Source organism: Chlorocebus sabaeus, chromosome 6 (genome assembly GCF_047675955.1).
Source record: "Chlorocebus sabaeus isolate Y175 chromosome 6, mChlSab1.0.hap1, whole genome shotgun sequence".
Taxonomy (NCBI): Eukaryota; Metazoa; Chordata; class Mammalia; order Primates; family Cercopithecidae; genus Chlorocebus; species Chlorocebus sabaeus.
In genome coordinates this window covers 43,605,601-43,631,533 of record NC_132909.1, presented here as the reverse complement: position 1 = coordinate 43,631,533, position 25,933 = coordinate 43,605,601, and the positions used below count along the sequence as shown (strand labels likewise).

At 55.5% G+C, this 25,933-nt stretch overlaps 1 protein-coding gene across 3 annotated transcripts in view; it reads left to right on the top strand.

Moving 5' to 3' along the window:
- MAU2 (MAU2 sister chromatid cohesion factor) overlaps positions 1-21,765 on the top strand; it is a 36,124-nt gene extending 14,359 nt beyond the window's left edge. Inside the window, exons 2-19 of one of the 3 annotated variants that reach the window (XM_007995893.3) lie at positions 200-217; positions 603-668; positions 1,612-1,707; positions 3,305-3,399; positions 4,688-4,715; positions 5,086-5,241; positions 6,396-6,542; positions 6,637-6,727; positions 7,679-7,782; positions 8,698-8,775; positions 9,152-9,217; positions 11,114-11,197; positions 12,988-13,037; positions 13,256-13,333; positions 13,426-13,537; positions 17,385-17,475; positions 18,262-18,389; positions 18,706-21,765. In XM_007995893.3, coding sequence (XP_007994084.1) covers positions 200-217; positions 603-668; positions 1,612-1,707; positions 3,305-3,399; positions 4,688-4,715; positions 5,086-5,241; positions 6,396-6,542; positions 6,637-6,727; positions 7,679-7,782; positions 8,698-8,775; positions 9,152-9,217; positions 11,114-11,197; positions 12,988-13,037; positions 13,256-13,333; positions 13,426-13,537; positions 17,385-17,475; positions 18,262-18,389; positions 18,706-18,780 — 1,563 coding nt within the window. In that variant the 3' untranslated portion in view covers positions 18,781-21,765. Of the gene's footprint in view, positions 1-199; positions 218-602; positions 669-1,611; positions 1,708-3,304; positions 3,400-4,687; positions 4,716-5,085; positions 5,242-6,395; positions 6,543-6,636; positions 6,728-7,678; positions 7,783-8,697; positions 8,776-9,151; positions 9,218-11,113; positions 11,205-12,987; positions 13,038-13,255; positions 13,334-13,425; positions 13,538-17,384; positions 17,476-18,261; positions 18,390-18,705 lie in introns of those variants that run through there. The other 2 variants (XM_007995892.3, XR_005238451.2) reach the window with 2 other exon arrangements.
- The last annotated feature ends 4,168 nt before the right edge of the window (positions 21,766-25,933 follow it).

Here is a 25,933-nt window from a genome sequence, read left to right as displayed (position 1 = left end):
GGGCTCTATAGCTTCCATTCCCCTGGCTGGATTGGAGGGGAGTAAGCCCACCCTCTCAGGCCAAGCAGGCCACCTTCTTGTTACCTGGATACCTGGCAGCCTCTGTTCTCAGGACAACCTGTGGAAACCCCAAAGCAAGCCAGTAACCAGGTGCCAGGTGTTTGCCTGAGAATTAATCTTTCTTTTCTTTCTCTTTCAGTGGTTGATATCACAGCAAGTATCCTTTCCGTGTTGGTATGGTTCCTTTTAAGGAATTCTCCACTTAAATAAAAAGAATGTATCAAAGCTTGAATCCCACCTCCCAACATGCCCTGCGAGTTGAGGCTCTGCCCACAGAGCACCTGGAGCATCCCCCATCTGGCCCTTTGCTGCCCCTGGGCGTTGTGCTCCTCTTTGTGCTTCTCTTCATACCTTGCATCCAGCTCCAAGCCCTGCCCTACAGCAAGCTCAAGGTTCACTGGGGGAACAGGAAAACTTGGAATTTTAGGGCAGGCAGGGATGTGCGTGTCCGGCAGACCTCGGCAGGGTAGGAGCCCCAAGCTGTGGCCCTTTCAAACCGACCTTTTTTGCAGTGTCCTACTTCCTTAACTGGACATCACTAGATCCCGCAGTTCGAAGATGTTAAATTTGAAGCAGCAAGTCTGTTGTCTGAATTGTACTGTCAAGAGGTAAGAACATATTAAGGTTTCTGAAAGCAAAGTGTCTCTCCCTGTTGCTAAGACATGATAGCACATTGGTAAATTGGGGCTCCAGGAGTTGGAATCCCTCCAGCTTTTTTTTTTTCAGGCTGGAGTACATGACACAATCACAGCTCATTGCAGCCTTGAACTCCTGAGCTCAAGTGATCCTCCCACCTCAGCCTCCCAAGTAGCTGGGACTATAGGCATGCACCACCCATGCCTGGCTAATTTTTTTATTTGTTGTAGAGATGGTCTTGCCCAGGCTGGGCTCAAGCTCCTGGCCTCAAGCAATCCTGCCTCGACTTCCCAAAGTGCCAGAATTATACACAGGAACCACCGTGCCCAGCCCGGTGGCTTTTAACCATCAGATTACTTTCCTACCTCTTATGCCCAAGCCCCAGGGCTTTGGTGGGTAGCCACCTGCTAAGGAGTGCCGGCAGCTTCCTTTTCTACATACTACTGTTGGAGAGATCAGCCTGTTCCTCACCTGACAAGTCTGTACAGTTTCCCTTCTTCATCTGGTTCCTAATTTCAATTATAGCTGAAATTTGCCTTCCTCCCACCTCAGAAGGATGACGAGTAAGGTGGCTTTGGCGGCAGGGAATGTGTGTACTTCACACCCCGATGCCTCTCTCTGGTCTGAGAACATAAAAGATGGGAACTGGCATCTGATTTGACAGTTTAGAATTTTGAACTGAAAGTACTTTCAGTCCAGTTGAAAGAGAAGTTATTTTAAGAGTGATGCAGAAACTTCCCAGCCAGTGAGTCCAATAAAATATCTTTTTTTGCTTTTAATAAAGTAAATTGGCAACCCAAAAAAATCCTTTGGTAAGCATGAACAGGAACTGCCTTCTGGCACCACAGCTGCTGCTAAGGAATCCAGCTTGATTGCCGCCTTCTTACGTTCCCAAACGTAACTATTTCCTTTCAGAATTCCGTCGATGCAGCAAAGCCGCTGCTGCGGAAGGCGATACAGATCTCACAGCAGACCCCGTATTGGCACTGCCGCCTGCTCTTCCAGCTCGCTGTGAGTACTGCGGCCCAGGCACAAGGGTGCCCGGCAGGGACCATGACCCAGGGGCACACCTGCCCCATGTGCAAAGAACAGCAGAGTCCACGATGCGCAGACGCCCTCGGGCTGGCACACGGAGTGGGTGGGGACATAGGAACATTTACTTAACCTGCTCACAAGCCCCCTCCAGCCTCCATCCTTGACAGCATCCCCGGCTTGAGCCTGGCTCTCAGCAACGCCCAGGGGCGAGTGGTTGGAGTGCGGGGCTTCCCCGGAGCTGACACTGACAGGGGGCCTGCTGCTTGTTGGGTGTCTTTGGGTTTCTCTCCCTCCCAGCCATTCTCATCTCATCTTTGGCCTGCGCTCATTGAAATCCCAGGAACGTTTCCTGCCAGAGACCCACTGTGGGGTTTTTTTAGGAGCTAGGCCGAGACTCCAGGGGGCTGCCTATCAGGCCACAAATGTCCACGTCAAGCATTGTTTCCCACATGGACCCCTCACTTTTGGGGGCTGCTGGGGCACACCCTCATCCTGGGATCCACACAGTTCCTCCTCATGCTCCCTTCGGCCCCCCAGATACAGGTGGTGCCCTGGTCTCTGAGTTCCACAGTGCTCGGTTGTTGGGGGACTCTGAATTCGGCCTTCCCAGCTAGAGTGGAGAGACCAGCAGGCTCCACCGTGTGGGGCACCACTCCTGTCCTGGGCTCCACCTACACTTCTGCACTGGGGACCCTCAGGCGGGTGCCTGGCCCCCAGCCTCTCTCTTCCATGACCTAGCCTGCCCTCTGGGCCACCACTTAGCCACCTCCCATGACACCCACCTAGGCACGCAGTGTGTTGACCCTGGGTTGGGAGTTCCTCCAGCTGAGTCCCTCACTCCAGGAGGGTCTGGCTGAGAAAAGTACCCACAGGGAAGAGCTCACCCAGCAGCCAGGAGTTCCCAAGGCCCTCCTCCCCCAGGCCTGATGAGAAGCCGAATGCACACACAGTCTCCTTCCATCTCCCCACGCACACTTGTGCACATTAGCAGAAAAAGGAGCAGGCCAAGCTGTGGGTCACCACCCCCAGGCCACAGAGTTGGCAGGCGCCATGTGCACGCACACCCAAGGGCCGAGCTCTCCACCATGGCCCCGCAGGTGTCGCCTTGCAAGGTCAAGCCAAGCATGTGCCTCCCTTTCAGCCTGTTCAGGCTTTGACACTTGCCTCTGAGGGAGTCCCTCCTTGTCGTCCCTGGAACACACTGGGGACACCCCACTAAAGACAGACCCCACAGGCACCCACGAAGCACTCAGAACAGCCCAAGGTGCTCTCACAGCCTTGGGGGCTGTGCCATGAGCCTTGGCTGCTGGTTCTATGCTCCATTAAGTTTAGACGGTGTCTACTGCAGGCACCATTCAGTTAGATGACATATATACCACAGACCAACTGGAGCTCTGTACCCAAAGCAATTAGTGTTGATGAGATAATTTGGTTAATTTAGCTCAAAACTGACACAGGCAGTTTCATTGATGTGGGGAGGTTTGGTTGGTTGTTAACAAAGCACAAAGGCCAGGAACCGTAAAACTGATGGGTTTGGCAGCAAAGGTCACTGCTCTCTCTCTCTCCGTTTTAGCAACTGCACACGCTTGAGAAGGACCTGGTGTCGGCCTGTGACCTCCTAGGTGTGGGGGCCGAGTACGCCCGGGTGGTGGGATCTGAGTACACACGGTAGGCACCCACTCCCCTCCTTCCCTCCCGCTCTCTTAACATAGAAGGGGCTTGGCCACCTTGGTCCAGGACAAAGAACAGAAATGGCATTTCAGGCCAAGCACAGTGGCTCACAGTATATTCCCAGCACTTTGGGAGGCCAAGGTGGGAGGATCACTTGATCCCAGGAGTTCAAGACCAACCTGAGGAACATAGTGAAACTCCATCTCCACAAAAAATACAAAAGTTGGGGCCAGGCTTGGTGGCTCACGCCTGTAATCCCAGCACTTTGAGAGGCTGAGGTGGGAGGATCATGAGGTCAAGAGATTGAGACCATCCCGGTCAACATGGTGAAACCCCATCTCTACTAAAAATACAAAAATTAGCTGGGCGTGGTGGCGAGTGCCTGTAATCCCAGGTACTCAGGAGGCTGAGGCAGGAGAATTGCTTGAACCTGGGAGGCAGAGGTTGCAGTAAGCCAAGATCGTGCCACCGTACTCCAGCCTGGTGACAGAGCGAGACTCCATCTCCAAAAAAAAAAAAAAAAAAAAAAAAAATTGGTCACCATGAGGCGCAGGTTTGAGCCTGAAGTTCAGGCACCCAAACTTGCCCACTGGCCCTCACACTGTGTGTCCACCGCCACATATTTTTTTGTAGAGATGGGGTCTCACCATGTTGCCTAGGCTGATCTCAAATTGCTGACCTCAAGTGATCCGCCCACCTTGGCCTCCCAAAGTGTTGGGATTACAGGCGTGAGCCATTGCACCCAGCCCCCTTCTGGGCTTTTCACATGAGTGTGTCTAAGCCATGTAAGAAAAATAAATACAGGCTGGGCGTGGTGGCTCACACCTGTAATCCCAGCACTTTGGGAGGCCGAGGCAGGGGGATCACTTGAGGTCAGGAGTTCGAGACCAGCCTGGCCAACGTGGTAAAACCCCATCTTTACTAAAAACACAAAAATTAACCAGGCATGGTGCCAGGCTCCTGTAGTCCCAGCTGCTCAGGAGGCTGAGGCAGGAGAATTGCTTGAACTCGGAAAGCAGAGGTTGCAGTGAATCGAGATCGCACCACTACACTCCAGCCTGGGCAACAGAACAAGACTCTAAGAAAAAAATAATAAAAATAAATAAAAATAAACACAGGCACAATAGGATAAAACAGAGCAGTCTTGTACGGGGACTATTTACTGTTGTCCACTGAACTGTCCCCCGAGGTGGCATATTAGGTCCTGCGAGCCTTGGGGTAGTCACAGTCATCTCAGGAGGCTCCTGGGCCTTCTGGGACCTGACCCCTGCCTCTTGTTTTGCAGGGCGCTGTTCCTCCTCAGCAAGGGGATGGTAAGTTGAGGCTGGGCATGGCTGGATGCAGCCGGTGTTGTGGAGGTGAGGCAGGACTCCCTGCTCAGACCCTGTCCGCTCTCCATGGCATGGCCCCTCACGCGCCCAGACCCTTAGGCATAGTGAGCAGCCTGGAGTGTGAGGCCCGGGCCCTGCTGGGTTCAGGAGGGAAACTCAGGCTCCTGCCTATGGGATTCATGCTGAGGCAGGAGCCTGGTTAGGAGCTGCCTGGGCTGGGGTTTCAGGCTGGCCTTGCCCTCTGGGTTGGTGGCAGTAGTCCCAAGGCAGGTGGGCAGGTGAGCCTGTCCTCCCAGTCCCAGGAGGTCCCCTGCAAGCCCTGTACCCTACACCTGCGCCTCTCCCTTCCCAGCTGCTGCTGATGGAGCGCAAGCTGCAGGAGGTGCACCCGCTGCTGACCCTCTGTGGGCAGATCGTGGAGAACTGGCAGGGGAACCCCATCCAGAAGGAGTCGCTGCGTGTCTTCTTCCTGGTGCTCCAGGTCACCCACTATTTGGATGCCGGGCAGGTGTGTGGCACCTCTTGGGCGGGCTGCTGGTTGTGACCAGTGGGTGTGGGTGGCACCCAGGCCAATGGGTCTTGGGCTGTGAGGTCAACTGTGTCATTGCCTTACCTTGCCACACAGCAGGGCTGTCTTTCCAGCCCCAGACACACGCACTTCTGTCCTGCTCTGCCGAGAGTGCTGGCACCATCGTGCCTGCCTGGTGTGCTGGTGCCTGGGAGCAGGATCTGTCCTGGCCACCCTGCCTCCCTTTGGGAGTACTATGTGTGACATTGTATACAGTCGCTCAGTGTGTGGATGCTCAGAGATTGCAATGACAGTTCAGGGAATCATGAGAATAAACCACAGAGGTGCTGGGGCGGTGCCTGCACACAGCAGATGCCCAACTGGTGTCTGTCTGGCCCCCCTGCTGTGGGATTGAGTAGGGACTGATGTGCCCAGCTGTGTCCGAGACTGGACTCCATGACCCCGCCATGGGTGGGAAACAGCTGTGTTTGAGCTCCTTGTCTGTGCTTGTGTGACCGTCTCGGCCCTTCAGGGGCTGGGGGCTGCCCTGTGCCCCTCAGACCCACCTGTCATGGTGGGCCACAGGCGAGTCTCTCCACAGGGCTTGGTAAGGGGGTTGTCCAGTTCCTCCATCCATACCCATCGTTGCCCATTGGGTGAAGCACTGCACTCGGCGCATAGGGACACAGAGCAGACTGCAGCCACGCTTCCCTCGGGGTGCTAGGGCCGCAGAGACATCCCTCGGGGCTTCAGGGCGAGATGGACCACAGCGCTTGCCCGACTCCTGGGCCAGGAAGCCACCTCCCACCCCTGCGGAGCACAGCCTCCCCTTGCTGTCTCAGGTCTGGCTGCAGGAAGACCAAGTGCAGCTCCAGCAGGGTCTGGACAGGCCTCTCCTGGGTCTTGGTGTTGGACCCAACACTGGGCAGTGGACAAGCCTCAGTCCCACAGCTGCCCACCTGGCCGTGCCCCGTGCCCTGAAAGCCTGGCTGATTCATGGGAGTGCGGCAGGGGCGGGTCCATCTTGCAGGAGGTGGCCCTGGCAGAAGGGGAAGGCAGGTGCTCCCTGAAGGAAGGGGCAGGGGTGGCTGGGCTGGGCCCGGCTTCCTGAGAGGCCAGGCTCAGGTGGGTGCTCGGGTGTGGGTGCTGCACAGGTGAAGAGCGTGAAGCCGTGTCTGAAGCAGTTGCAGCAGTGCATCCAGACCATCTCCACGCTGCACGATGATGAGATCCTGCCCAGCAACCCCGCTGACCTCTTCCACTGGCTGCCCAAGGAGCACATGTGTGTGCTTGTCTACCTGGTGCGTCCCCACCAGGACCCGAGCTAGGGCTGGGGGCGGGGGCAGGGAGAGGGAGAGGGCCCTGGTAACCCCTGCTGTCTGGTCTTGTTGACAGGTGACTGTGATGCACTCCATGCAGGCCGGCTACCTGGAGAAGGCGCAGAAGTACACGGACAAGGCCCTCATGCAGCTGGAGAAGCTCAAGAGTAAGTCAGGTGCTCCACTGGCCACGTGGCCACAGCGCCCCCTGGCGGACGGCCTGGCCAGTCACTGGCTGTTCTGGGGCACAGTGACCATGTGACCGCAGCACCCAGCCGCCATACCTAGTGGGTCTCGTCACCCCTAGTTGGTAAATGCTGGTGACCCACGTCGGAGCAGAGCAGACAGGACTGGGGTCGGGGATACCTCCCTGACTGGTCAGGGCCGTTGTGCCCAATGGTGCTCAGTTGAAACAGGTGGTGGCTGCCTTTCCCAGTTATTATCAGTGTTGTGCTGGGGACACTCGGGATGACGCCAGGATCAGAACTCAGCCCTCACTGACCACCAGCATGTCCTTTGGAGGTCATGAGTTCTTTCCAGATGTTCAACTGTCTAATCTATCTAGGGACCTTTGACTAGCACAAACCCAGAGCAGATGTCCCTGGCTGGTGCAGTGTGCCCATTAGTCTGTCTATTTGCTCCCTCATGAGTGCTGCTGGGGGAGAAGGCATCAGAGCCAAGGCAGCCCAAAGCCCGAGAGGCCTGTGCTTCTCTTTTTCCCATGTGAGGATGGCTGCTTGGGGCTGTCAGGAGGTGGGGCCCGGCCCAGGTCCCCCTACCCCACTGCCTGAGGCTCTGCTGCATGGTCTCATGATCCAGGGTGGTTTCCACATTTCCACATTTCTAGAACCTGCCATGTCCACAAGCTCTTGAGCACGTAGGGTGAGGGTGAGGGTCAGAGCCAACCCCTCTTGGAGCACTGTGGGAACCAACCTCTGGCTCCAGCTCCGTCTCTCCACCTGCACAGCAAGACACACTCCCTCACTCGGAGGGCGCAGTGGGGACTAGGGGAGATGATGGGGTGGGTGGCTGGCCAGTGTGACTGGAGACAGGAATGAGGTAGGGGTGGCGCCTCCTCTGGCCTCCCCTGCATGCTCACCACTGACTCTCGCCCATAGTGCTGGACTGCAGCCCCATCCTGTCATCCTTCCAAGTGATCCTGCTGGAGCACATCATCATGTGCCGCCTCGTCACGGGTCACAAGGCCACGGCGCTGCAGGAGGTAAGGCTGGACGCAGGAGGGGTGGGAAGGCCCAGGAGTTTGTTGGGTCTCAGCAGTGTCAGACAAGAGACTGAATTCGCCAAGTGCGGTACTGGCAGGCCAGCCCATCCTGCTGTCTTGCTGTCAGTGTTTTACAGCCCCACGTGGGCACCACTGATAAGAGAATCTCATACAAAAACCAGTGGAGGCTGGGCACAGTGGCTCACGCCTGTCATCCCAGCACTTTGGGAGGCTGAGGCGGGTGGATCACTTGAGGCCAGGAGTTTGAGTCCAGCCTGGCCAACATGGCGAAACCCCGTCTCTACTGAAAATACAAAACTTAGCCAGTTGTGGTGGCAGGCACCTGTAATCCCAGTTACTTGAGAGGCTGAGGCAGGAAAATCGCTTGAACCCGGCAGGCGGAGTTTGCAGTGAGCCGAGATCACACCACTGCACTCCAACCTGGGCAACAGAGCGAGACTCCATCTCAAAAAAAAAACAAAAGCAAAAACAAAAAAACAACAGACCATGGCCCAAAAGCTTGCAAACTGAGGGGATAGCACACATGGTCTCTGGGGATTTGGGGGTCCCTTGACAGTGATTCTTATACCCCACCCTGCCGTTAGGAACACTCTCTACCCCCAGTGCCCACCCTCCTGAGAGGGCATGAGGGCCTTCAGTAGGCTGGAGGTCCTTTACGGCCCAGACACCTGTTGGACAGGGTGGAAGAGGCGAGTAACAGACAAGGGTCCCTGTCCACAATGGGATCCGGGCTGCCCTTTACCCTCATGGTGGACATGTCTGCTGGGGCTTTGTACCCCAGTTTGGGCAGACGGGACATGGGCTCACCCACCAGCTATGGGGTCTCTCCATTGCTGCTCAGACGCCAGGTCCCAGGTTGCAGTCCTGTGATGGCGGTACACTCTCTCCCGGCAGATCTCCCAGGTCTGCCAGCTGTGCCAGCAGTCCCCCCGGCTCTTCTCCAACCACGCAGCACAGCTGCACACACTGCTGGTGAGTAACTCCTTGACAGCACCCCAGGAGAATCCAGAATGTTCCCAGTAAGTACCTAACCGGATCCAGAACATTCCCAGTGAAGAACCCCCTGACAGCACCCTAATCAGAATCCAGAATGTTGCCATAGGTAATCATACAACCTCCCCAGGCAGGATCCGGAATGTTTCCAGTGAGCATCTTGTCCCACCCCACACTGGCTTGGGTTTGAAAGGTGGGGACAGTGAGCATATTACCTGCATCACAACTGGCTCAGCAGTGAGCCATTATCATACTCTTCCAGGGCAGCCGTGTAGGCCCCGTTTGCACTGCATGTGTCTCTGATCTGAGCCCCCTCCTCAGGGGCCAGCCCTGATGACAACACGTCTTCTTCCAGGGCCTGTACTGTGTCTCCGTCAACTGCATGGACAACGCGGAAGCCCAGTTCACCACAGCCCTGCGGGTAAGGTGCCGGCCCTCCTTGCCGCTCGGGGCGGGCCACACTTCTGAGTAAGGAGTCGGGCGTGGTCTGTGATGAGGACAGCAGTCGCACTAGGTCAGCTATGCAAAGCCGCAGCCCCAGAGGCGATGCACAGTAGTCAGCCCATGCCAGCCTTGGCAGTGACGCACTGTTTATCTGGATAAGGGACAACTATGGGGCCAGGGTCTTCCTGAGCTGACCCCAGGGCAGACGTGAGGGAGAGGTGCGACGTGTCCGTGGACACCACTTCCGGGCCTGAGTGGGAGCTTTTGTGGCAGCCACCCCTAAGGCTGGATTGGCTCAAGTGTCAGCTGACGACTTAGAGCCACCCTGGGTTCAGGGCTCCCATGGGGAGTGGTGGAGCTGGGCCATCTCACAGGTGCTTTTTGGGCAGAGGAGGACTCCTGGTCCTGCTGGGCTGGGGAGGGTGAAGCAGCTCCCCAGGCTTCTGGCCACAGATGGGGAAGAAGGCTAGTGCCACATCCTCACAGAGCGCCCCAGCCCAGGACTGGACCATCATGTCCCCACCTCAGCCTCAATCTCCTCACAGGAAATGGAGGCTGTGGACGCTTTTTTCCCGATGGTTCTAGGAAGGGCCCTGAGGAGAGATGTCAGGGAGCAGGGGCTTCTCTGTCTGCCACTCGGGCAAGGTCACCCAGGGAGTCCTGCGTGCACCCTGACTGTTGGACAGAGTTCCCCTCCTCGGCACCCCGCAGGCCTGTGGGTGCTGCCACCCCCGCCACTGGCCTCAGAGGTGCACAGGAGCCCTGACGTGCAGACAGCATGCTTGAGAGGGAAGGGCCAACTTGGCACCCACTCCTCCGCCTCCTTGCCTCACTCTCCGGACTCTGGCTCACTCTGACTACAGCAGGGCCAGGACCCTCCTTGTGGCCCTGCCATCCTGCCATCTCCGTCTCCGTCTCAGTCTCACTCCCCACAAGTGATTGCTGTTGCTGGTTTGGTTCCACATCAGAGTTCCCAAGGCCACATACCCTAAGGAGTCCTCACCCCGGGGCCAAAAGAGAGCCTCTTTTTCATGGCCCACCCAGGAGTGATGGAGCCAGGATGCAACCCCAGCCCCACTAACCCCAAACACACATGCCTCCTGTGGCCCCTCAACAAACATGCCCCACCTTGCTGAGTCTCAGAGCATCTGTGCTTGATTCAGAAGATCCTCTGGGCCTCCTGGGTGTGTGCCAGGAGGGCATCTGTGCAGGTGGGGTCTGTGCGTCCCTGGCTCACTCCACCTCTTGCCCAGCCCCACTAGGAATCAGGGTCTAGGCAGGGCTTGAGCCACATAGATTGGTCCCTCTCTTGACAATCTCCTTTCCCAAGAAGAGCCAGGGACCGTGACCCATCCACCACCTGTCATCAGCAGCATTTCTGGCCTCTGACAGCGTCACCTACCTCTGGAGTGGGGCCTGTGCTGGCCCCCTCTGGGACAACAGCTCCCCTCCTCCCCACTTACCCCCATGAAGAGTGACCTCTGCCCAGGACCAGCATGTGCCTTGATAGCAGTGGACACCTGGGTCCCCCAGGTTGCTGACTGTGGCCTGGAGGAAGGGTCCACCAGGTCTCAGTCGTGACAGACAGCGGAAAATGGGCCAAAACCCAACATGTTCTGAGGGTGGGATCAGGGTGGCTGGTTTTCCTCTTCTGTATTCTCTAACTTCCCCGTGATACAGACGATGATTTTATAATGAGAAGAATTAATAGCTGTGTTACCCTTGAGTTTAGGAGGCAAGGGAAATGTGTTTGAAATGAAAAAAACAAGTCTTTTCCAAAGTAGTCTCCGTGGAGATTGTGGGTGGCTCTCACACTGCCACATGGGTCACAGCGCCCGACCCAGATCCCTAATGTCCCCACTTCCCATTCCAGCTCACCAACCACCAGGAGCTGTGGGCCTTCATCGTCACCAACCTGGCGAGTGTGTATATACGGGAAGGAAATAGACACCAAGAGGTAGTAGGTGACATGCTTCATGTTCGGTATCCTTTCTCTCTGTTCTCTTCTTTTTGGGGAACCAGGGGGTTGTCCTGGGCACCACCACATCTCAGCAGACCCCAGGGTGTTCACCTTTTGAGGGATGGGCAGCACCCAACACAGAGGCACACAGGGCATCCCAGAGGTGAATCAGGGGCTATGGCTGGGAGAGGCCAGGTCTGAGACAAAAACATTCCCATAGCTAGGCCAGGCGCAGTGGCTCACACCTGTAATCCCAGCACTTTGGGAGGCTGAGGCGGGCGGATCACAAGGTCAGGAGATCGAGACCATCCTGGCTAACATGGTGAAACCCCGTCTCTAGTAAAAATACAAAAAAATTAGCCGGGCATGGTGGTGGGCACCTGTAGGCCCGGGATCCCCACTCAGCCCTGGGATCCCCCTCAGCCCTAGGATCTTCCGTCAGCCCCAGGATTCCCTCCTCAGCCCCGGAATCCCCTCCTCAACCCCAGGATCCCCTCAGCCCCAGGATCCCCTCCTCAGCCCCAGGATCCCCTCCTCAGCCCTAAGATCTTCCATCAGTCCTGGGATCCTCTATCAGCCCCACGATTCCCTCCTCAGCCCTTGGATCCTCTGTCAGCCCCGGGATTCCCTCCTCAGCCCTGGGATCCCCTCCTCAGCCCTGGGATCCCCTCCTCAATCCCAGATCCCCTCCTCAGCCCCAGGATTCCCTCCTCAGCCCTAAGATCTTCCATCAGTCCTAGGATCCTCTATCAGCCCCAGGATTCCCTCCTCAGCCCTGGGATCCTCTATCAGCCCCGGGATTCCCTCTTCAGCCCTGGGATCCTCTGTCAGCCCCGGGATTCCCTCCTCAGCCTTGGGATTCCCACTCAGCCCCAGGATCCCACTCAGCCCTGGGATCCCCCTCAGCCCTAGGATATCCCTCAGTTCTAGTATCTCTTTCACCCCTGGGGGTCTAGCTCCAAAGTGTCTCAGGCCAGGTGCTGTGGCTCACGCCTGTAATCCCAACACTTTGGGAAGCCAAGGCAGGAGGATCACTTGAGGTCAGGAGTTCAAGACCATCTTGGGCAAAATAGGGAGACCCCTATTTCTACAAAAAGTTTAAAAAAAACCTGGTGTGGGGTTGCCGGCCTGTGTTCCCAACTACTCGGGAGGCTGAGGCAGGAGGATTGCTTGAGCTAGGGAGATTGAGGCTGCAGTGAGCTATGATCGGGCCACTGCACTCCAACCTGGGCGACAGAGCAAGAACCTGTCTCAAAAGAAAAAGAAAACCCAGCCCTGGCTGGGTCGTCTGATGCCAGATGTGGGCTCGCATTGTTGAGGAGGAGTTTGGCTCCCCTGTGCCTCTGCAGCCAGAGGGCATCTAAATTATCAGGTCACGCCCCCATCCAAGCCTCCTGGGGTCCCTGCACCTCCAGAGAAATCCCACCCACTCACCCCCAGCAGCCCACAGGGCTCACGGGCCCCAGCCTGCCAATCTACGCACTGCCAGGCCAGCCCCTCAGTGCCACTCTGACCATACAAAGGCCTTCTGGACGCCCAGGCCCCGTCATCTACCACAGGACAGGGTGGCACAGACAGGGCTGGCTGAGGGCATGAGAGTCTTGCCCCTGGCCCTTCTCACCAGAGGCCGCTCTTTGCTGGTCAGTCACCAGGCCCCACCTGGGGGCCATAGTCCCTATAGGGGTGTAGAGAAATCCCCATGCACTGCAGTGTGTCTCGGGGACCTTTCTCCTGTGAAGATGCAGAATGATGCTGACTGGCTCTTCTCCGCCTCCTCCCCTCCTCAGCTCTACAGTCTACTGGAGAGGATCAACCCAGACCACAGCTTCCCTGTCAGGTGAGCCACTCCGGGCACCACTCCACGCATGGCCTAGGCTCCCCATGCTGTTGGGATGGGGCCCCCAACTGCCCCTTGCACCCTGTCGCCCCACACCCCTCCTCGCAGATAGTCTGCAGCAGGGGTCTCTCAGAAATCCCCTCCAGCTGCCCACCGCTGTTTTGTAAACCACCTTTCTCAAAATCCCCACCCCACATGACCCTGCACTCTCCCTGCAGCTCACACTGCCTCCGAGCGGCTGCCTTCTACGTGCGTGGGCTCTTCTCCTTCTTCCAGGGACGCTACAACGAGGCCAAGTGAGTGTGGGGCAGGGGGCAGCATGTGGGCCGTGCTCAGGGTAGCCCAGGCCCCGTCCTGCAGGCGTCAGCGTCCTCATTCTCCTTGTCAGGCGATTTCTGCGGGAAACTCTGAAGATGTCCAATGCCGAGGACCTGAACCGGCTCACAGCCTGCTCCCTTGTGCTCCTGGGCCACATCTTCTATGTGCTGGGAAACCACAGGGTGAGTGCCCTGGCCTGGGCCGCTTGCTTGGGTGCCTGTGGGGCTTGGCTGAGGGACAGGAGCTGGCCAGCAGCCTAGGGGTGGCATGGCACTGTTCATCCTGCGCCCCTCGAAGAGCACGTCTAGGTGGACACCCTGATTCCCACAGCCTGGGCAGGCAGGGCCAGGGGAGCTGGGCACCCACAGAGGGTGTGGGGGCAGGCAGGAGGCCTGATGGGTGTGGCCTCAGACATCGGGCAGGCAGAGCCCCTGGGCTCGGGGAGCTGAAGCCAGAACCAAAGGAGCTGCCCTGAGCTAGTGGGGATGACGCAGGCACCCCATCCTATGTGTTGACACCCGAGGGGCAGAGAGGTGCCTCCTCTCAGTCAGACTCCCAAACATTTCATTCTTGCCCAGCTTGCACAGTGTCCTCTCAGGGTACAAGTGGCCCTTGGAGTTGGTCCCCACCCAAGGTCAGCTGGTCTCTGGTGGGACTGGCCACCTCGGTCCTTCTTGTCAATTCCTTGCCTACTCTCACTCTCCTGATCTCACGAGGTCTTAAAGTTTTTTTTTTCTCAGACGGAGTCTCACTCTGTTGCCCAGGCTGGAGTGCAGTGGTGCAATCCTGGCTAACGGCAAGCCCCACCTCCCGGGTTCACACCATTCTCCTGCCTCAGCCTCCCGAGTAGCTGGAACTACAGGCACCTGCCACCACGCCCAGCTAATGTTTTTATATTTTTAGTAGAGAGACGGGGTTTCACTGTGTTAGCCAGGATGGTCTTGAACTCCTGACCTTGTGATCCACCTGCCTCGGCCTCCCAAAGTGCTGGGATTACAGGCGTTAGCCACCGCGCCCAGCCTGGTTTTTTTTGTTGTTTTTTTTTTTAAAGAAGATATTTTGGGCAGGCACAGTGGCTCAAGCCTGTAATTCCAGCATTTTGGGAGGCCAAGGCGGGCAGATCACCTGAGGTCAGGAGTTTCAAGACCAGCCTAGCCAACGTAGTGAAACCCCGTCTCTTACTAAAAATACAAAAATTTGGCCGGGCACGGTGGCTCACGCCTGTAATCCCAGCACTTTGGGAGGCCGAGACGGGCGGATCACGAGGTCAGGAGATCGAGACCATCCTGGCTAACATGGTGAAACCCCGTCTCTACTAAAAAATACAAAAAAAAACCTAGCCGGGCAAGGTGGCGGGCGCCTGTAGTCCCAGCTACTTGGGAGGCTGAGGCTGGAGAATGGCGTAAGCCCGGGAGGCGGAGCTTGCAGTGAGCTGAGATCTGGCCACTGCACTCCAGCCTGGGCTACAGAACGAGACTCCGTCTCAAAAAAAAAAAAAAATAATAATAATAATAATAATAACAAGATATTTTCCAGCCAGGCACAGTGACTCGAGTGGCCTGTAATCCCAACACTTTGGGAGGCAGAGATGGAAGGATCATTTGAACTCAGGAAGTCAATATCAGCCTGACCAACATAGTGAGATCCCATCTCTACAAAAACCAAACAAAAAAATTAGCCATTGTGGGAACTCATGCCTGTGGTCCCAGCTAATTGGGAGGCTGAGGTGGGAGGATCACTTGAGTCCAGGAGGTTGAGGCTGTAGTGAGCTGTGATCATGTTACTGTACTCCAGCCTGGACAACACAGTGGGATCCTGTCTCAAAAAAAAAAAAAGAAGTTGTTATTTTTCTAGATTATAAAATATGACATGTTCATAATTAAAAGGTTGAGAAGCCAAACAAAAAAATAGCACTTCTCTGTCATCCATCCCTCCCCGCTGCCCACCCCTCCCACCTGGAGGTTTTGCTTGTCAGCCTGTTTGGTAATTTTTTTTTTTTTTTTTTTTTTTTTTTTTGAGATGGAGTCTTGCTTTGTTGCCCAGGCTAGAGTGTAGTGGTATAATCTCGGCTCACTGCAACCTCTACCTCCCAGGTTCCATGGATTCTCCTGCCTCAGCCTCCCAAGTAGCTGGGATTATAGTCACACGCCACCACACCTGGCTAATTTTTGTATTTTTAGTAGAGATGGGGTTTCACCACGCTGGCCAGGCTTGTCTCAAACTCCTGACCTCAGGTGATCTGCCCACCTCGGCCTTCCAAAGTGCTGGGATTACAGGCGTGAGCCACCGGGTAATTTTATATTTGCCTTTCTCCACACCACTGTATTGGAAGCTTTTTTTTTTTTCCCCCTTAATGGCAGTGAGTGTTTTGAAGCACCATCTACTCTGTAGTTTAACCATTCTCACTGTAGCCATGTCCACAGGATAGATAATGCAGGATATGTGTCTTGGCTTGTAAAGTTTCACGGGATCTGAGGGCTCCCTCAGCGTGAATGCTGTTAACAAACCTGGTGCCTGCCCCTGCCCACCACAACACACACACACAACTGTGTGGTAAACCTTTGCAGAGGCCAACGAATGGGCCCTGCAGCTCAGGCCCTGGTGGGCCTTGGCCTCAGTACTGGGGATGCCACCACCCCGTCAAAACCTGTAGCTGGCTCCTTCTAGAATGTGCTGCCACCCTGCCCTCAGCCTCTGAGCACAGTGAGGGCTGTATGTCCCCATTGGACAGAGCAGGTGGCCTCAGGGCATGTCAGATGGGCTCAGGTGAGGGTCCAGGGGCCCAGAAGAGCTTAGGATGCCCTGTCCTGAGCCTGTTAGGCTAGAGTGTCCACACGAGCGGGACACCCCCCAGGATCACTCAAGTCTTCAAAACCAGATTCTGTGGGGTACCCCAAGCTGGCATTGGGAGAACCTACCCAGGAGCGCTGAAGGAGGAGTCTCCTTCCCCAGGCTGCTTTCAGACAGAGGCCCTTGGCTTTCTGCAGAGAGGCCAGCCCGGCTCACAATAAGCCAGGCCTAGCGGGAGAGAACAGTTTTTCTTGCTGTGAGGTGTCAGAAGGGCTTGGTGAATTTTAAAAAGCTCCAAGACCCACCTGGAGCCCACTTTCAAGGTGCAGCTACAGGGCAGCGTAGAGTTGTTGGGCTTTGTGTCTCAGGAGGAGCATCTCTGTACTCTGGACAAGTATTTGGTGGCATCAAAGCCAATTCTCAGGAGTCGGTTTTGGGGATGTGTCCATCTTGACTTCCCAAGGGCTCCCTGGGCTGCCAGGAGCTACCATCTAGGGAATTCTCCAGGCCTTACCTGAACCCCACATCCAGGCTGACAGGGCTTTGAGTCCTCGGCCCAGACAGGGTCAGCCCAGCACTGCTGGTCGCCATGTGGCCTGTGTAGCACCGGCTCCTGTCCACTGGCTCCAGGCCCTTGCCATAGTGACAGGGATGGGCATTTATGGGCCCTGATGGCTCTTACTGAGCTCTTCCTGCCACATCCTGAGGATGCTAGGGCTGCAACTGGGGTGGCCCTGTGCAGTCACCAAGCGGGGATTCAGGATTGGAGGATTCCTGCATGCTGGTGCCCCCAAAGCCCCTACGTGTCTGCCGGGGCCTCCCACGAGAGGCAACTCAATTGTGGAAGACAAACTGGAGGGGCTGCTGCCCCTCTCAGAACCTGGAACCCGGAACGCTAAACGAATCTTCATTTCTGATCAGCCCCCATTGTGGGTCCAGGGCTAACTGCCATCAGTGCTTTTTCTCCGCTTGAAAAGATAGAAGCCCCCAGAGTTGTCCATTGGCCATGCCCCGTGAGTAGGTACCTGCAGAGCCAGAAGTGAGGGCAGTTTGTTTTTCAGTGATACTTCAGAGAGGGCCATTTGAGATGGGCTCTGAGGTAAGCATAGGAGTTCACCAGATGCAGAAGGAGGTCACAGTCTGGGCTGGGTTCAGTAAGTTATCCCCACCCCAGCCTGGGCTGGGTTCGGCAGGTGGGGTCCGGGCTCCTCACTCCCTCTTGCTGCTCTTGCTTGCCAGGAGAGTAACAACATGGTGGTACCTGCCATGCAGCTCGCCAGCAAGATCCCAGACATGTCGGTACAGCTGTGGTCGTCAGCACTGCTGCGAGGTGAGTGCAATGGCCACCCCTCTTCCCCGACCCCAGCCTGGCCCTTCCGAGAGATCTAAGGCTGCTGGGCACGTCCTGCTCAGCCTTAGCTCGGACTAGGCCTCCGTGGGCCACAGCCCCAATTCTAGCATGGGTAGGGGGTGCTCCTCAGGAGACCTTGGTTGAGGGCAGTGGGTGCATTTGTGGCATCCACTTGACTCGGGGTCTGGTTCAGTCTCTACAGGACCCAGAGGGTGAGACTTGGTATCTGGTAGACTTGGGCTGTGAGCCTCGCTTCATCCCAGGAAGGCAGACAGCAGCCATGCCTATTGGGCAGGGCTGGCCAGCTTGCTCTGGGAGCAGTGCGGGCACTCAGCGAGTATCAGTGCTGTTACCGCAGCTCCCGCATTTCCAGATTACGAAACTGAGGTCCAAGACTCCTCCAGGGCCCTGGGGAGGTGACAGGAGACGGGGTGCTCCATGTGCAGTGGGTTGCCTGGGGCTGCTGCCTCAGGATGGGCGTCAGACGTCTGTTTGCCTGAGGGCTAGCCATAGGCTCCCTGGAGTGCTGGCGAGAAGCCTGGCATTGGGCTTTCACTGCCCAACCAGCCCTGTTCTGCCCTGTGAGAGCAGCTGGTGCATGGGCTTTGTGATCCCAAGACAGGGCTCAGGGCCAGTGACGTGCCAGGCTCCCAGAGATCCACCGGTTCAGCTGGGACTTGACCTTGGGGCTCCATCTGCACCAAGTGGGAGGGCCTGGGCAGTGACAGGGCAAGGTGGGTCCCCATGCTCATGTCCCACTCTCAGACCTGAATAAAGCCTGTGGGAACGCCATGGACGCCCATGAAGCCGCCCAGATGCACCAGAACTTCTCGCAGCAGCTGCTTCAGGACCACATTGAGGCCTGCAGCCTCCCCGAACACAACCTCATCACGGTACGGGTGTGGGTGTGAGGATGGGATCGGGGACCAGCGGGCTCCCCACCTGCAAGAGGAAGGGGGCACCTTGGCTGTATTTCTCTTTGTCCAACAAACCCTAACTCAGCCTCGGGAGTGCTCTCTGATGGGGGAGATGGCCACGGGCACCCCCACCCTAGCAAGGGACACAGGTGCCTCCTCAAGGCGCATTGGACTGGGGTGTGGAGAACAGGGTCCCGGTTGGGTGAGCAGCCCAAGGAGGGCAGCATTCCCACCTCTTCTTCCCTGGGAACAGCCGATGGTGCCTGACTCTCATGTCCTCTCTTTCCCACAGTGGACAGACGGTCCACCCCCTGTGCAGTTCCAAGCTCAGAATGGACCCAACACCAGCCTGGCCAGCCTCCTGTGAGGCCTTGATGGGGCCGTCCAGCTCCACAGGGCCTGCGCGTCTCCGGCTTCCACCCAGACGGCACTCAAGCCTGCCCCCGAGGCGTGCTTCCTTCCTGACTGTCTCTAGAGCTTCCAAGTTCTGGGAATGTGCGGGGCCAGTCCCTGCCCTCCCAGGAGGGGTGGCAGCCGTTCCCACCTTGCACCAGGACCCCCACTGCAGAGGCTCACAGGTGGCACACAGGCGCTGTCTCTCCAGAGCCATCCTTCAGAGTGGACCTCAGTGCCAGTCGTGCCTCTGCATCTGGGTCACGTCGGCCCAAAGTAGGGTACAGGCCTCCAGCAGGTCCTAATCCTGTGTGCCAGGGCAGGCGGTGCCCCAGGGGCACCATGCCTGACTCTCCATCGCCCAGGCCTTGATGCCGAGCAGGAGTAGAGTGTTTCCTCTGCTCAAGGCAATTTCCAGAGCCCAGACACCCATTTCTGGCCTGAATTTGGAGGAAAGAAGTAATGGCCCACGTGTGGGACGAAGCACAGATCCCAGCACTTTTCCCAGCTTTCTCTCCAGCGTTGGTCCCTGCAGCAGCCAGGGCCTCTGGTCAGGAACCCTCAGGGACCCAGGAACTCAGCTTCCAAACATCTGCACCTTGACCGGACTCGCCATCCCGCCGTGGGGGTGCAGGTGATTGTAAACACGGGTGTGCATGTGCGTGCACACGGGTGTGCGGTGAAGATCTGTGGAGCTGGAGCTGGGAGCTGAGGCTCCTGTTGCACCAGCCACCTTCCCCCATCTTGTGGCTGCTGAGGGGCAGGAAGCAGGGGAGTGGGCTTCTCTCCCAAATTTGAGATCACCTCCTCAGCTAGCTTAGAGTGCATGGCACGGGCTCCCTGCCCCCCAGATCTGGAGCCCAGGGACTTTCTTCCTGGCAGATCTGTGGCCTTCCCTGCAAAGGACGTCTGTAGGCTCAGCCTCTTAGTCCCCCACCCTGCCGCCTTGCTTTCCCTGCTGGGTCTCTGGGGCATAGTGTGAAACCCCCACCCTAGCGAGGCCCCAGGGAGTCTCCGCTGGGCCCAGAGAGCAGCATTTGGTTGTATCCACTTTTCTTGATAATCAGGCGGTGCCCCAGTGGTCACAGTGTGGCATTGTGAGTTGGGGGGCCGGGGTCAAGATATCAGCAGCAGGTGTCAGGACTCAAGACACCATCCCCTCCAGCTTCTGGGGCCCAGGAGCCTCTCCCTGCTGCAGGGGGTGGGGGTCGTGCTCGTCAGGGCAGGTGGTGGTTTCAGGTCTTGTCACCCTTGCTTGGTGGAGCTGCCTCTGGGAGCTTTGGCGTCTGTGACTGAAGGGATGCTGGATTGCTCAGGTCAGCTGCTCAGGGCTCCGAGGCTAGGTGTGCCTTAGCCATAGGCAGGGCTGTCAATAACCCCCTTCCTCACTGGCCACTACCTGACATCAGCACCAGTGACAGGCTGGTCAGAGGGCAGAGCTGGTGAGGGTTTGTCCTAAGAGGACCACCACCATCTCTGGGTCTCCAGGGGGAGAGCCTGGCCCTGTCCTGTGCTACCCGGGGCTGCCCCCAGACCCGTGAGGCCAATAGGAGAGCGTGTGGCACTGACCCACAAGCTGTCCCTGTCCCGTCTTCCTCCTGAGCCATGGCCTCTGCTAGCTCCACCTTGAAGGAGCCCCTCAGATCCTCCCCTACATCACTGAGATGCCACCACTTGTGTCTCCACAATGTGCTCCTGCCCACCTGGGTCCCGCACTGTCTGACCCCTGCACACCACACTCGTGTCACCACGGCGTGCATCATGTTCATCCCCATCTATTTATTTAAGCCTTTCTTTGCTTGTAGGGCATTTTGTATGTAGAGCAGTTGAAAACAGAACCTCAGAACTTAACATCTGTCCTGATGTTAAAGTGCTTTTCATGACCACCCCGTTATCTATGTATATGTAAAGTTAAGGATGAGATCTTAAGTTTACAATTAAAAACTCAGTACTCGATATTTAATATTCTACTCGAGCTTTATGGAAGCCAAATCATGTGCGTGTGTGTGTGTGTGTGTGCGTGTGTGCAAGCTTTGAACCTCCTTCCACGGCCGCATCTTCTGATGACACAAAGCTTTTGATAAGTACCTTCTTGTGAGTCACTCAGCGCCTCATAGTGTCTCATTCAATTGCAAGAATAGAGGCCAGACACGGGGGCGCATGCCTGCAGTCCCAGCTAACTGGGAGGCTGAGGCAGGAGGATCACTTGAGCCCAGGAGATTGAGGCCGCAGTGAGCATGTTCGCGCCACTGCACTCCAGCCTGGGTGATGGTGAGACTTTGTGTCAAAATAAATAAATAAAACGAAGGCAGACAGCAAGTCCCTGAGGACACATCACACAGTCTTCTATAGCTAAGTGTCTAGGAAGAAATAAAAACTCCAGACCCTTTAGTGGATGAGGACAAGGAGGTCGCCGAAAGGCATTCTGTTGACAGATGAACAGCTGAAAGCTGGCCAGACCCTCCTGTATGCCTGTGCCCTTGTCCTGTGGCCTGTGGGTTGAGGAGGTCTGACGAGGAAGCCACCTACAGCAGGAAGTGAGGCTGCCGTGTTTCCTTCAGACAGCTGTCTTTCCCCAGCTCTGTCCCTGAAATTGCCTGCCGGTGGGCAAGGGTCCTCTCCCCGGGAGAAGCACTCCCAGCCCCGTTTATCAGAAGCAGGCAGGGAAATTGGAACTGCCACCCAACCAGCATGGTGGCTCAATTTGTTGGTTGCATTGTCAGTTGTCTATTCTGTTAAGGTTTTTAATAAGTATGTTTGGCATAATGTATTTTAATGGGTTTGTAATATCGTAATGGTTTTAGTAGCCTATAACTTTTCAGCTGGTGCTTTTACTTAGGGAAAAAAAGACAATTTGTAAATACAGAACATTGATTAAAAGACGTAACCATAGAACATAGCTTCCTGTTTGTGGATTTCGTTTCCTATATATTCAAAGTAAAATGACTTACAGGAGCCACGTGCTGTGTCTTTGTTGTTTCCTCTGTCCCCTTTGTGAGCCATCCCAAAGATGGCTGCCACCCTCCCTGCCATGCCCACAGGGGCCCCCTCTGTGGCAGGGTCTTCAGCATGAGGATGCAGTCCCCAAATCCTGAGCCAGATGACATGATGGAAGCCTGAGTCCCCATCCCCTCCACTGATCATTTCCTCCAGCCTGGCCTTTCCTACAGAGGAAGGAACTGCATGCTCCATCAGCACATGAGGCCTTCAGCAGCCTGCTCCTTGAATCCTCCCAGCCCTCCCAGGGGCAGACTCCCCCACGCACCCAGGTGTCCTGGTCCCTGTGTTGTTGTTTTTTTTTTTTTGAGACGGAGTCTTGCACTTTCGCCCAGGCTGGAGTGCAGTGGTGCAATCTCTGTTCACTGCAACCTCCACCTCCCAGGTTCAAGCGATTCTTCTGCCTCAGCCTCCCAAGTAACTGGGATTACAGGCACCCGCCACCGAACCCAGCTAATTTTTTGTATTTTTAGTAGAGACAGGGTTTCACTGTGTTAGCCAGGCTGGTCTTGAACTCTTGACCTTGTGATCCACCCACCTCGGCCTCCCAAAGTGCTGGGATTACAGGCCTAAGCCACCGCACCCAGCTGGTCCCTGCGTTCTTAGAGGGGACCAGCCTCCGTGCTCCTGGGAGTGAGGGGAGTTATTTGCCCAGATTTTTTTATTTTGAGGTGAAATTAACATTTAACTGTTTTTGCAGGTTGTGCTGGCTTATGGCACAAGGCAGGAGAATGCCTTGAGCCCAGGAGTTCAAGAACAGCCTGGGCTATATAGTAAATTAGCCAGGCAACTAGGTGCAGTGGCTCAAGCCAGTAATCCCAGCATTTTGGGAGGCCAAGGTGGGCGGATCACTTAAGGCCAGGAGTTGAGACCAGCCTGGCCAACATAGTGAAACCCTGTCTACTAAAAAGTACAAAAGCTAGCTGGGTATGGTGGTGTGCACTTATAGTCCCAGCTACATGGGAGGCTGAGGCAGGAGAATCGCTTGCACCAGGGGATGGAGGTTTCAGTGACCCAAGATCCTAATACTGCGCTCCAGCCTGGGTGACAGCGTGAGACTCTCTCTCAAAAAATAAATAAAAATACAAAAGATAAAAATCAGCCAGTGTGGTGGTGTACACCTATAATCCCAGCTACTCAGGAGGCTGAAGCAAGAGAATTGCTTAAACCTGGAGGCAGAAATTACAATGAACCAAGATCACACCACTGTACTCTAGCCTGGGTGACAGAGTGAGACTCTTTATCTCAAAAAAAAAAAAAAAAAAAAAAATTAGCCAGGCATGGTAGTGTGTTCCTGTAGTCCCAGCTATTCAGGAGGCTGAGACGGGAGGATCGCTTGAACGTGGGAGGATACAGTACAGACAGAGTCTTCCTCTATTTTGTGTATATATATATAATATTACTGTATGTAAAGTGGACTGCTCAGTGGTATTCAGTACATTCACGGTGTTGCACAATCATCATCTCTATCTGGTTCCAGAACATTTTCATTTTCCCAAAAGGAGATTCATCCCCATCAGCAGTCTCTCCTCATTCCTCCTCCCTCCCCAAGCCCCTGGCAACCACTAATCTGCTTCCTGTCTGCGGATTTGCCTGTTCTGGACATTTTATATCAATGAAATATCATACCCTGTGACCTCTTGTAGTCTGAGGTCTCTCACTCAGCACCATGTTTTTGAGGTTCATCTGCACTGTAGCATGGATCATTGCTTCATTCCTTTTATGACTGAATAATATCCCATTATATGGATGGACCAAACTTTTTTTTTTTTTTTAAATCTGTTTTTTTTTTTTTTTTTTTTTTTTTTGAGACGGAGCCTTGCTCCGTCACCCAGGCTGGAGTGCAGCAGCTTGATCTTGGCTCACTGCAACCTCCGCTTCCTGGGTTCAAGCAATTCTCCTGCCTCAGTCTCCTGAATCGCTGGGACTACAGGCGCACGCCACCATGCCCAGATAATTTTTGTATTTTTAGTAGAGATGAGGTTTCACCATATTGGCCAGGCTGGTCTCAAACTCCTGACCTTGTGATCCACGTGCCTCGGCCTCCCAAAGTGCTGGGATTACAGGCATAAGCCACCACGCCTGGCCTTTTTTCTTTCTTTCTTTCTTTTCTTGAGACAGGATCTCACTGTATAGCCCAGTGCAGTGGTATGATCTCAGCTCACTGCAACCTCCACCTCCCAGGCTCAAGGGATCCTCCCACCTCAGTCCCTTAAGTAGCTAGAATGACAGGCACGCACCACCAGGCCAGTCTAATTTTTCTATATTATTTTAGACATGGGGTTTCACCTTGTTGCCCAGGCTGGTCTTGAACTCCTGGACTCAAGCGATCTGCCCGCCTTGGCCTCCCAAAGTGCTGGGATTACCAGCGTGAACCACGGTGCCCGGCCTTATCCATTGTTTTATGGACATTCAGGTTGCTTCCCCCTTGTGGCGACTGTGAATAGTGCTGCTCTGTGAGTTTTGTCTGGAGCACGTGTTTTCAATTCACCTGGGCTTTCCAAAACTGTGTCTTTACTGTGGACAGAAGGGGCCGCTCAGCACACACACAGTGTGAAGGCCCTTATGTCACTCTCAGGTTAGTTCCCCATGAGAGATACACAAGCCATCTTAGCCTCGAGCCCCAAGGGACTCTGCTGGATGTACGATGTTTTTGTATTTTGTTTTGCTATGTGCCGTTTGGAGACAGAGTCTCACTCTGTTGCCCGGGCAGGAGTGCAGTGGTGCAATCACTTGAGCCTCACTACTGCAGCCTCAAACACCCTGGCCCAAGTGACCCTCCTGCCTCATCCTCCCGAGTAGCTGGGACTATAGGTACGTGCCACCACACCCAGTTAATTTTTTTTTTTTTTTTTTTTTTTTTTTTTTGGAGCTGGAGTCTCGCACTGTTGCCCGGGCTGGAGTGCAGTGGCATGATCTCAGCTCACTGCAACCTCTGCCTCCCAGATTCAAGAGATTATCCTGCCTCAGCCTCCCGAGTAGCTGGGATTACAGGCACCTGCCTCCATGCCCAGCTAATTTTTTTGCGTTTTTTTTTTAACAGAGATGGGGTTTCACCCTGATGGCCAGGCTGGTCTCCAACTCCTGAGCTCAAGCAATTCTCCCACCTTGGACTCCCAAAGTGCTGGGATTTCGGGCTTGAGACACCGCACTGGCCCTGTGCGTGTGTTTGAGTCCCAACACAGTGATCACAGCACCCCATCCCCTCTGCCCCATCCCTACCAGTTCAGCACCAGGCCGTCTTTTCACTCAAGGTAGACTGCTTATTCTTCATCATCAGCTCGGACATCACCTCCTCCAGACAGACAGGCAGGGGCCTATCTGGCCCACCTCACACCTCACCAGTCCCTGCATGGGATTCGCATCTTGAACCTGAGCTGGACCAGAGCACAGCGTGACGAGCCTGCCATGGGACCAGCCACCTTTCCAGCAGGTATGCAGCCCCCAGCTGGGAGGTGTGAACCTGCGTGTGGACAGCAGGCCTATCCTGGGTTCACCAATGTTTCACACAGAGCCTACACCCAGGCAGTCACCTTGGCCTGGGCTCCCGGCAGACCAGGGTCACACAGCTCCTCCTGTTGAGTCATTTCCAAGTAGGCTATGCCCTGTGCAGCATCCGTGGGACCCTGACTCAGGAAGTAAGTGACCTTCCTTTTCTCATAAGCCATGTCCTCATCCATCTCATCCCTCATCCACTTAGAGGATGAGGCAGGAGGGAGGCTGAGGCAGGAGGATCGCTTGAGCCCAGGAGGTTGAGGCTGCAGCAAGCTATGATCATGCCACTGCACTCCAGCCAGGGTGACAAAGTGAGACCCTGTCTCTAAACAAAACATAACAAAACAAAAAAAAAATGACAGGAGCCAGGTGTGGTGGAGCATACCTGTAGTCCCAGCTCCTTAGGAGGCTGAGATGGGACGATGACACAGGTCCAAAAGTTCGAGACTAGCCTGGGTAACATAGCAAGACCCCGTCTCTACAAAAAAATAAAACATCTGCCTGTAATCCCAGTACTTTGGGAGGCTGAGGCAGGTGTATCCCTTGAGGTTAGGAATTCGAGACCAACCTGGGCAATGTAGCAAGACCTTGTCTCTATAAAAAATTTAAGGCCAGGCGTGGTGGCTCACGCCTGT